Source organism: Carcharhinus amblyrhynchos, chromosome 3 (assembly GCF_965287045.1).
Source record: "Carcharhinus amblyrhynchos chromosome 3, sCarAmb.v2.hapA, whole genome shotgun sequence".
Taxonomy (NCBI): domain Eukaryota; kingdom Metazoa; phylum Chordata; class Chondrichthyes; order Carcharhiniformes; family Carcharhinidae; genus Carcharhinus; species Carcharhinus amblyrhynchos.
The window spans coordinates 100,759,878-100,771,953 of NC_137326.1; the positions used below are offsets into that span (position 1 = coordinate 100,759,878).

The 12,076-nt window shown below is 40.1% G+C and overlaps 1 protein-coding gene across 1 annotated transcript in view; it reads left to right on the forward strand.

Annotated features, from left to right (window-relative positions):
* Nucleotides 1-682: 682 nt before the first annotated feature.
* ect2 (epithelial cell transforming 2) overlaps nucleotides 683-12,076 on the forward strand; it is a 66,957-nt gene continuing 55,563 nt past the window's right edge. Inside the window, exons 1-4 of the mRNA XM_080186443.1 lie at nucleotides 683-821; nucleotides 3,913-3,989; nucleotides 8,554-8,733; nucleotides 11,600-11,686. Coding sequence (XP_080042569.1) covers nucleotides 683-821; nucleotides 3,913-3,989; nucleotides 8,554-8,733; nucleotides 11,600-11,686 — 483 coding nt within the window. The remainder of the gene's footprint in view (nucleotides 822-3,912; nucleotides 3,990-8,553; nucleotides 8,734-11,599; nucleotides 11,687-12,076) is intronic.

Genomic DNA, 12,076 nt, shown 5'->3' on the forward strand with positions numbered 1-12,076 from the left:
TACTCGAATAGGCGCCAGCCGGAATGCGGCGACTAGGGGATTTTCACAGTAACTTCATTGCAGTGTTAATGTAAGCTTACTCATGACACCAATGAGTAAACAGAAAACTGAAATTATTTTCTTTGAAGTTAACGGTCTGTGCGGAGATTATAACACACCCCAAACAGAACAGTTTCTCTCAGTAGAGTTGTACGGCACTCCGAGACGCCTCCTTCACACAGAGTTCATATTTACAATGTCTACCTCATCTCCCGCTTCTCGACTTCCAGTACCCAGAACAAGAAGCTGACCTTTAGCCAACCGCGGCAGAGGCTGACCTTTAGCCAATCGGAGACGGCGGTTCGCTGGCCAATCAGCTGTGCCCAGACGTCCTGAGGACCAATCACAGGTCAGAGGATCTTAACCAACCAATCAGGACAAACCACCCACGCCTGTCCGTCGGTTATGTGTGGACCAACCGGAGACGGGTTTAGCAGAACGTCTGGCAGTTTGAATTTTCCGTTGGTGGTGTAGGGAGCTAGGGTTCCAAAACCGTTTGAAAAGACTCAGAGAGCGCCAAATTTAAACCGGGGCTTGGCCTCGGGCTTTTAGCCGCGGCGTACGCCGAAGGCTGCTTTCATTTCAGAGGGTGGGTGCCTTCCTTCAAACCTACCTATCTGTCTGGAGGAGTCGCGAGCAGATAATGGCCGAGAGGAGCTCGGTGGCCGCCATGACCGGGAGTTTCTTGGTGGATTCATCCGCTTTCGACTCCAGACTCGCTGACTCCTTCAAGGAGCACCATCCGGCCGAGGCCGTAGCAGACACCGTGGAGGATGCTCTCAGTAAGACTCTAGTTTCCGTGTGGGGAAAGCGGTTGTGGAACATTCAGCCCGTTTCTGGCAGATGTAGACATGGCTTTCAGCTGACCATCGCTGTTGGGTGATGTAAATCTTGGGTGGCCCAATTGGTATATGCATAAAGCTTGCATGGTTTTCTAAACAGACTTCAGTGTTATGAAACTGACTGATGCTGATGTTAGACGACCTGTTGCAGTTAATTGAACACGGACCATTGGGTACAGTATTATGCAATTGGGGTAGTTTAGTTTAAAGTGCTTTCACAAAGCATCGTCTGGACTCAAAACGTAAGCTCATTTCTCTCCTTACGGTAAAAAGTCTCACAACACCTGAAAGTGAAAACTCGTGCTACCAAATAAACTTGGACTTTAAGCTGGTGTTGTGAGACTTCTTACTGTGCCCCACTTCAACGCCGGCATCTCTACATCATGGTTACCACCTCTCCTTACAGAAGCTGCTGGACCTGCTGAGATTTTCCAGCATTTCCTCTTTTTTAGAGTCCAGCGTCCACAGTAATTTGCTTTCATTTTGCATAAAGTTTATTTATTAGTGTCACAAGTAGGCTTATGTTAACACTGCAATGAAGTTACTGTGAAAATCCCCTAGTTGCCACACTCTGGTGCCTGTTCAGGTACACTAAGTAAGGACATTGAGTTGCTGGCTCTGTGGGGCAGTAGTGCTAATCGCTGTGCTGCTGTAAAACTTTCAGCTGGAAGTTACAGATATGCAGGAATAATGTAAATGCTTTTGGGAGTAGGAAATGTCTGATTTTATGACACTAGATGCTGATCTAGGATTTGGCCAAACCAATTGTTCGCTCAGTACTCTATGTATTTGGACAATCTTGTTTACCTTTGTAGTTGTTGCCTTGGCCCTGTCCCCTTCATAAATTGAGTAACAGTAAAATCATATAGAGTTTTATTCTCTCAATTTGCTGAGAGTTTGGCACTTTTTTTTAGAACAATCTTTAATGGTTGGACCAAATTGAACCTAAATGTCATGGATTCTTTAGGTTCACCCTGGTTTCATCCCTCCCCAGAAAACTTTAACATAGGATCTGTGGAGGAGGATATTTGATTTGTTGTGCACATGCAGGCTCTTTGGAATAGTAGCTCAGCTTGTCCCACTCCCCTACTTTCCCTGCAACTCTAATTTTTTTTCTTCAGATTTTTGACATGAGATGTGGGCATTGCTGCCTAGGTCAGCACTGTCCATCTCTAATTGCGGAAGTGAGCCACTTCTTGATCTGCTGTCCCTTTGGTGCACGTGCAGTGTTGTTAAGGATGGAGTTCCAAGATTTTGACCCAGTGATGGTAAAGAAATGATGATAAAGTTCCAAGTCAGAATGGTGTGTGCCTTGGAGGAGAAGTTTTGAGTGGTGGTATTCCCATGCATCTGCTGCCCGTGTTAATTATCCAATTTATCGGTATCACTGTGGTCAACACAGCTGCCTCACAGCACCAGGGATCCAGGTCTGATTCCTGGCTTGGGTCACTGTCCAGAATCTGCATGTTCTCCCTGTGTCTGCTTGGGTTTCCTCTGGATGCTCTGGTTTTCTCCAACAGTCCAAACGATGTGCTAGTTAGGTATATTGGCCATACTAAATTCTCCCTTACTGTACCTGAACAGGTGCTGGAATGTAGGGGATTTTCGTTGCAGCCTTCATTGTAAGCCTACTTGTGACACTAATAAATAAACTATAAACTTTTTAAACAATTTCTTCTTAAGTCGCAATTGAATCTGCCTGCCATACTCTAAGGCATTGCATTCCAGATCCTAATCATCACTTCATGATATTCAATGGTATTGCCATCACTGGAAGTCTCTTTCAACATTATGGGACTTGCCATTAACCAAGATCTGAACTGGACCAGTCATATAAATACTTTGCCTACATGTATGTAGAAGGCACTATAGGAGAACTTGTTTGGATGAACGTAGCTCTGACAGCACCCTACTTCCTCCTTCATCCAGGACAAACAGCTAATTTGGCATCCAATCCACCATTAAATATTCATTCCCTCCACTGCCAACATACAGTACAACGTACGTGATGCATTGCAGAAATTTGCCAAACAGTACCTTCCAAACCTGTGATCCTGACCCACCCAGAAGGACAAGGGAATAAAACATGGGAATACCATAGCCTATGGTCCTCTCCATACCACAGATCAACCTGACAAGGAACTATATTGCTGTGCCTTCACTATCATTGGACCTCCCTTCCTAAGAGCACTGTAGGTGTACTTACAGCAGCTCAAAAAAGTCATCTTCGCCATCTCGAGGGCAATCAAGGAAGGGTGATAAATGCTCATCTTTCCAACAACATCCACGTGTGAAAGGAAAAAATGTAACTGCTTAAGAAATAGTTATTTTTCTTGTTGCCTTTGGCTCTTTTGCCATTGATGTCCTCAGGTTCTCAACCACTTTGGCAAATGAGAACATCAATAGCAAAAGAGCAATGACAATAGTTTCTTCTCACCTATTGTCTAGACTGTTCATGATTTGGAAGACTTCTATCAAATCCCTATCGACCTCCCTTTTTCTCAAAAGAGGAAAGGCCCAGCTTCAATCTATCCTATTAACTGAAGTCCCTCATTAAACCTGCATCACTCCTGTTCTCTCAAAACCTCTGACCTTGCAATTTACTGACTCATCTCTAAACTCCCTTACCAAAGTCCTTGACATGCGTTGTTATCTCCCAAATCCATCCACATCTTTACCAGAACTCCATGTTTGAATCCCTTTAATAAAGTTTCCACTCCTGCTACAGTATTCATCCAGTTCTTATGAAAGTCACAAGTGATTTCCTTCATTACTGTAATGAAGGTAAATGTTCCTTCCTTATCCATTTCTGCCTACAGTGTTTGACTGGGTTGACAACACAATCTTCCTTGGGTATGATGTCACTGCTCTTGATTGACAAAATGCATGACTCAGAAATAGGGACTGTATTATATCTGTATACTCTGTTCCAGTTATTCAATACCCTAGCCCCCCTTCATTTGAAAACTATATTTAGTCAGTGCTGTGGGAGATCAATTTGTGCTTATAAATTTTTGGCTTTGGTTTCAAGGTGCACCTCTGATTCAAACAAAAGCTGCATTAATGGGAAAGGTTGGAGACGCTGAACAGATTCTGAAAGCCTTGGAGGTAATAACGTCATGTTTAAAACTGTCATGTTCATTATCTTTACATTTGTAAGGTGTCAATGATGTGTATTCTTTTAAGAACATAAGAACATAAGAACATAAGAAATAGGAGCAGGAGTAGGCCATCTGGCCCTTCGAGCCTGCCCCGCCATTCAATAAGATCATGGCTGATCTGTCGTGGCTCAGTTCCACTTTCCCGCCCTCTCCCCATAACCCTTAATCCCCTCTCTTATCAAAAACCCATCAACCCGCTTCTTAAAAATATTTAGCGAGGCAGCCTCCACCACTTCAACGGGCAGAGAATTCCAGAGATTCACCACCCTTTGAGTGAAGAAGTTCCTCCTCAACTCCGTTCTGAACCGCCCCCCCTTTATCTTGAGGCTTTTATGGGAATTTTTATCTTGGAATTCTGATTCTTTTGTTACTGTGATAATCTATCTTTATTAGTAAAATGCTGACGTTCCTAACATGCTAAAACAATTTTGGGTAAGTGCATACAATTTTTCTTTTAAAAAGTGGAAGTTTTTAATTTTCTGTTTTGCTTGAAAATTTTAATTTGTTCTTACCAAAGACAGTTCTGCAAGCCTTGGTAACAAGCTAAGCCTAAAAATCTAGGGGGCTCTTTTATCCATGACGTAGTTGACCAATATTATCTGACTATTGTAGAGTTAGGTTAATCATTAACCTTTTTTTGTTAGATTGATACCAACTGCATCTGATCATCAATTTGCTGTTAATTTATAGTTGTCAATGAATTATCTTCACTTCCAGTTTTTTTTAAATGACCCTTTGACACTTCTAAAAACAAATAGCTCATTTGCTAAGTGATGTTCAGCTAAAAGACATTTTGGATACTATCTTAATTTGCTGGTCTGGTACATAACTCCATTTAACTATTGATGTAAAACTATGCCAATATTTGACAGTGTTATTGTTGGACATGATCCTGCCCTCAACTTGTATTGTTGCAAAAAGAAAGGCCAAATAAGTTATTGGAGCTTGTAATGCAAATTGCACAAACTGCAATTCAGCAATAAATGGGGGGGGGGTGGGTTATGTCTTTTTGGTAGTAACTGAAATGTCAAAGATCAAATAAATTGATGAACTTGAAAGCATGCCTAATGGCAAGTGGGACAACAGTTTATAAAATCTATTGTTCGTATGGTAGGTTGTGGTGATTTTTTTTTTAAGGAACAAATTTGACCTGGCTGTGCGTTACATTGTTCTAATCCCTGTAGACTCCAGATTTGTTTTAACATTAAGGATGTAAGCTTTAGATATTGTTTTAAACTTGAGAAAGAAAGTGGAAGCCTTTCGCACGCTCTAATTCCTGTGTTGAAAAAAAAAATTTTTGATTAAAATTTCCATTCATATAATTTTTAGAAAATTATGGGATTTCTTAACATTTGACATGATTCTTATTAGTTGCCTTATTACAACTTGTGCATGTGATCTTATTTTGAGAACTGACATGTCTGAAGCAATAGTGTCAATTAAACAGGGCTGTAGACTAGTTTTCTATTTTTTATTCATTGACATAGAAAGCTTACATCTGTGGGAAAATATTAAGTTTATAGTTGTTTGCTGCTTACAAAATGGCATTAGCTCATTACACCAATATGTTTTCTAATTGGTATATACTTGAGCAATTTTAATACAGGAACATAGGACTGAAGTGATTATCTAAATGGATACAAAATTGGCTTCTCAACAGAAGGTAGAGGGTGGTTGTAAAGAGTTATTCCTCCAAATTGGAGGCCTGTGACCAACAGTGTGCCTCAGGGATCAGTGCTGGGCCCATTTTTAGTTGTCATTTATATTAATGATTTGGCTGAGAATATAGGGGGCATGGTTAGTAAGTTTGCAGATGACACCAAGATTGATGCATAGTGGACAGTGAGGAAAGTTTTCTCCAATTGCAACAGGATCTTGATCAATTGGGCCGGTGGGCTGACGAATGGCAGAAGGAGTTTAATTTAGACAAATGTGAGGTGATTGAACCAGGGCAGGACTTACTCAGTTAATAGTAAGGCATTGGGGAGAGTTACAGAACAAAGAGATCTAGGGATACGTATTCATAGCTCCTTGAAAGTGGAGTTGCAGGTGGACAGAGTGTTGAAGAAGGCATTCGGCATGCTTGGTTTCATCAGTCAGAATATTGAATACAGAAGTTGGGATGTCTTATTGTACAAGACATTAGTAAGGCCACGCTTGGAATTCTAGTCACCCTATTATAAAAAAGTTATTATTAAACTAGAAAGAGTGCAGAAAAAATTTACTAGGATGCTACCGGGACTTGATGGGCTCTATGTACCATTTTCTCAATAACATGATCTAGTTTATAACCATGCTATTGTATATTATGCACATACATGATGAGTGTAGCTTTGAAATTTTGGCATTGCTGTGTCTTTGTACTGATTGTAAACAAATGTCACCTGCAGCTGTATAGGGCATTGGTGAGGCCGCAGCTGGAGTACTGTGTGCAGTTTTGGGTGCCGCACCTGCGCAAAGATATTTTGGCCTTGGAGGGAGTGCAGAGGAGATTTACTAGGCTGATACCGGAGTTGAGGGGGTTGAGCTATGAGGAGAGGCTGAATAAACTGGGCTTGTACTCGTTAGAGTTTAGAAGAATGAGGGGAGATCTCATTGAGACGTATAAGATGATGACTGGGATGGATAGGATAGAGGTGGAAAGACTCTTCCCACTCAAAAAAGACAGTAGGACTAGGGGGCACAGCCTCAAGATAAAAGGGGGGCGGTTTAGAACGGAGTTGAGGAGGAACTTCTTCACTCAAAGGGTGGTGAATCTCTGGAATTCTCTGCCCGTTGAAGTGGTGGAGGCTGCCTCGCTAAATATTTTTAAGACGCGGGTTGATGGGTTTTTGATAAGAGAGGGGATTAAGGGTTATGGGGAGAGGGCGGGAAAGTGGAACTGAGCCGCGACAGATCAGCCATGATCTTATTGAATGGCGAGGCAGGCTCGAAGGGCTGGATGGCCTACTCCTGCTCCTATTTCTTATGTTCAATCTGGAGGGTCTACTTTTACTCTCTTGCTCACAGACTTTTTTAAAACCAGGAACTAACAACCCCACTTGTGGCATTTTGTTAAATGGATTTGTTATAGTCTCTCAACGGTGACACTTGAGATTTTTGAAATGTAAGATCTAAGTGCTGCACGGTTGATGTCTGCATTCAGAAGACTGAATTCTTTTTCATCTGCAAGCTGTTTAATATTAAAACTAAAAGTTTTATATAATGATTTTATTGTTATTAATATCCTGAGCCAAGGATCCTCATGCTAATTGCAATGCCCCAGATTTGATTAGTTGCCTTGGCAAAACGAGAGGTTTTCTGGATCTCTTGTGTTTGGCTGGCTTGGCAGTATGTTATGTAATGCGTTGGCTTACTGGGCCAGCAAAGAGCATCTAACTGCAGATAGGCCTAACAATAGTTACTTTATCCATTAAACCTTCAAAGGTCTATGATTTAGCACTAACCATTTGGTAAGTAGATGATGGGTGTTCACATTTGCTAAAAATAGTAGATTCTCCATTTTATTTTACTTTAATTATGACAATTATGCAAATTTTACCCAATTACAAAACCAATTAACACACTGCCTTTGAAGAATCAATCTTCTAGGTCAAGGAGAGAAGATACTTAATTGTATAATTTCTGCTTTGCTTCATTCATCCATTTGGGTTATTACATTATCATCCTTGCAAAACCAAGTTTAGAAATATTTGCCAGTTCTATTAACTATGTGGGCAGTTGCTCTGTTTAGGAGTATTGTTGAGATTTCATTATTTTTAATTTCATACTTCATAACATGCATATATTTTGTGAAAGCATTTGATGTATTGACAGTTAGTGTTATGGATTTGAGCTTAGGTACTTAATGCACTGATATTTGCTTATAGTTCCTTAAAGTCATTGATGTGAAGACAATGATAGTGTACCTGCTGTGCAGCAAGATGCCAATCTATTTTTGGGACATCTTGTATTTTGGAGGAAGTTTGTCACTGATGTGGCATGGTGACAGTGGTTAGCCCTGCTGTCTGAGTCAGGGACCTGGGCTTTATTCCCGGCTTGGGTCACTGAGCAGTGTCTGCACATTCTCCTCGTGTCTGCGTGGGTTTCCTCCAGGTTTCCTCCCACAGTCCCAAAGATGTGCTGGTTAGGTGCAATGGCCATGCTAAATTCTCCCTCCATGTACCTGAACAGGCGCTGGAGTGTGGCAACTAGGGGATTTTCACGTAACTTCATTGCAGTGTTAATGTAAGCCTACTTGTGACACTAATAAATAAACTTTAAAATATCAAGCTACTTTTGTTTATTTTGTGTTTGAAATGATTGTAGAAAATTTGAGTCATCTAATCAATAATTTTTAAACTTTTACAAATCTAGATTTGTAAGAATTAATCCTGATTTCATAAATGCAATATATATTACTAACGTAATGGGGATTTTTTTCTTAATGTGGATGATGAGCCTTTTTCTGCAGCAAGCACTACACAGAATTTGTTTCTGTTTTCAATTTTTTCCTTTCACCGGTGATTTAGGAAATCAAATTGCCATTTGTCAAATTGGAAAGCCTAGAAGATTTTAGGAACGAAAATGCTGAGATGGAGACTATATTTGTGCTAGGAGAATTCAAAGGCCAGCCATATGAGACCTTGCACAAAATGAATGCTAGAATCCTGGGGCCTCCTGTTGTGCTTCACTGTGCAAGGAAAAGAGAGGTATGGTTAAGTGATTTCAAAATTGCTTATGCATTGGGGAGAAGAGGCAAAAAAAAACAGAAGCTGCCACATTAACTTTACCAACGCAAGTTGCTAGAATCCAGTTATGTTGTGCAATTTAATCTTAATCAGGGTAATCTAAAGTGCTCTTGCTCTGAATTTGTTTCTGTTTTGATTGTGAAGCACATTACTAGCTCACCTTATCGATATGTCCTTCATTTCCTGCACTATTCAAAATTGTATCTATTCACTGCTGTGGGGTGCATGTTGACTGATTAGATCCTAAAATCGGATGAATGGAGAAAATTGCGTAACTAAAATTAACCTATCTGAGATTGTGACAGGGTTAGATAGTGGGAAATTCATCATGGAGCTAACATCAGAGTCCAAACAGGCAAATAACCAGGATTTTTAGTGATTTTAGAGCTGTGGCATGGTGTTCTTGCAACAACTTCAATTTGATTATTGATTACACTCAACTAATAATTAATTCACCTACTATTCAAGTGTTGGAGGAATATTTAGGAGACAGTAATCATTGTATTGTAAGATTCAGGATGACTGGAAAATGTGCTTGTGAGCAGTGTCAGGTAGAAATTGCAATTGAGAACTAAGAGGAATGCAGAAGGTTTGGAGGGGAGGTGAAAGATGAATTGTGAAGAAAGACTGAAGACTTTGGGATTCCCCCTTATGTTGCCTGCCAAAGGGATATTAATTAATAAAAGGAAGGGTAAGACTTATTTGGGACCCGAAAGGGAATTTGCACATGAAGGCAGAGGGCATGATTGAGATATTAAATTACTACTTTGCATCAGTCTTTACCAAGGAAATAGATGGTACCCAGGCTTGGCTGTGGTGACAGACAAGGAAACTATCACCGGAAGGGTGCAGAATTAATGTGCAGGATTGTTGAACTTAAAGTTGATAAGGCACTGGGACAGGATGCAATGCATCCAAGGATACTGAAGGAAGTGAGAGTGGAAATCATGGGCACTGGCGATAATCTTTCAGTCTTCCCTAGTATCAGGGGAGGTGCCAGAGCACTGAAGAATTGCAATTGCTACACTCTTGTTCGAAAAAAGATTGTAAGCATAAGCCCAGCAATTAAGACCCGTCAGTTTATTTCACTGCAAAGCAAGCTTCCAGAAACAATTACTCTGTAATTGCATGGAAAAATGTGGGTTTATTAGAAGACCCAGTGTGGTTTTCTAAAGGGAATTTGTGTTTAATAAACTTGCTGGACTGAAGTTTTTTTTGAAGAGGTAACAGGTCGATGAGAGGAATGCTATCACATTGGTGTATATGGAATTTCAAAAGGCATTTGACACACTGCCACATCACAGACTTGTGAGAAGTTATAGCTCATGGAAAGGGACAGTAACAATGTGGATGCAGAATTGGCTGCATGATGGAAAGAATAATGGTCAATTAACATTTTTCAAGCTGGAGAAAAGTTTGTAGTGGAGTTGCTCAGGGTCAATAATTTGCTTTTATTCGGTATTGGGACTCTTTTTTCCTAGTTATTTATTAATGATCTGTATCTTGGTGCGCAGGAGACAATTTTAAAGTTTGAATGATAAGCTTGGAATTATTGTAAATTGTGAAGAGGACAGTGTGGAACTTCAAATGGACATTGGCAAGTTGTGGAATGGGTAGATAAGTGACAGATGAAGTTCAATGTGGAGAAATGCATTTCAGAGAGAACGTGGACAGATGATATAAGGGATAAAATTCTTAAGGGGGCCTGAGATTTATTAACTGGGGCGTAGAAAATAAGGGCAAGGAGATTGTGCTGAACTTAAGCTCGAGTACTTTTTTTACTGTTCTTGGTGCCACACTAGAAAGGATATGAATGCATTGTAGAGAGTGCAGAAGGGGTTTACAAGATTGGCTCCAGGGATGAGAAACTTCAGATATGAGGATCGATTGAAGAAGAGACTTCTCCTTGGAGAGAATAAAGTCAAGAGGGGATTTTGTGGAGATGTTCAAAATCATGAGGGGGCTGAACGTGATGGGAAGAAACTGTTCCTGCTTGTAAAAGGATCAAGAATGAAAAGCCACCAATTTAAAGTGATTTTGCAAAAGAAGCAGATTTAATGTGAGAGTTTATTTTCACACAACAGATGGTTTCAGTCTGGAATGCACTGTCTGAAATTGTGATGGAGGCAGGTTTGATCAAGGCATTCAAGAGGCCAATTGATTACTTGAAAATAAACTATTTGCAGGGCTATGGGGCAAAGGCAGTAGAATTGCATCAAGTCCAAATGCTTATTTGGAGAGCTAGTGCAGATCCAATGGGCTGAATTGCCTTGTGCACCATAACCATTTTGTGATCTTCTGACTTGGCTGCTGACTTGCCTTGAGAGTTCAAGTGGCAGTCTTCTGTATTGGTTGAGGAAATGTAAGAAGCAGACCAAAAACTGGTCCAGCAGACCTGAAAGATTGCAGATGCAGTTACCATTTTGTAATTTCTGTGATGCTTGCTGCATGTTTGTAATATCAAAAACTTTCAAAACTGAATTGTGCAATATTGATCAGTTTCTGCAGCATCAATGGGATGCATTGTTAATTCTAAAACGGAGTTACCATCTAAATTTAACAGTTCAGTTTTTCCGGAGAATTTTTGCCATGCTTAATTGTAAGGTAAATTTCCTCGATGTGAGAAAGCTTACAGTCTAGCTGTTCCATTTTGGTCCCTGCTTGCAGAGACTTGTACAAGAAGTGTAGTAAATTTATAGTTTGAACTTGATGATTCAAATCGCATTTGAAAAGAAATGGGGTTAGGAATATTTCCTATCTCATAAATTCAGAAACTTAAGTGTTAAAATGATTATTTTAACTAAGGTAATAATTTGATTCCCTGTAGCCTTTGCCTTTCACATCTCGGCCATTATATTGCACAAGCATGTTGGATCTGGTCTTGTGTTTTACTGGATTCAAGAAGGAGGAGTTGGTGAGCATTTACTCTTTGTTAAAGTTCTATTGCCTATGAACTGATTTATGATAACCATACAGCATTGTATAATGAGGATTCTGAACGTGAGCATTGTACATATTGTCCAATGTATGAAGTCCCATCAGTATACAGATTCGCTCTTTCCTGTGGAGTGTTATTTTCTTCCCCCCCATTTAGGTTGTAACCATCTAATATTCAGGAATCATACATTTTGAATTGACCACTTTGTGATATTTGTAGAAATCACTTGTACTACAATCTCCAATAATATTGAAGTCCTAAACATAATCCAAAACTTGGAGCCACTGGAAAAGTTGCTGAAATAATTCATGTTTTGATTTAAATCTCCCCTTCTATTGGAGCTATGATGGTGCTATCAATTATAGA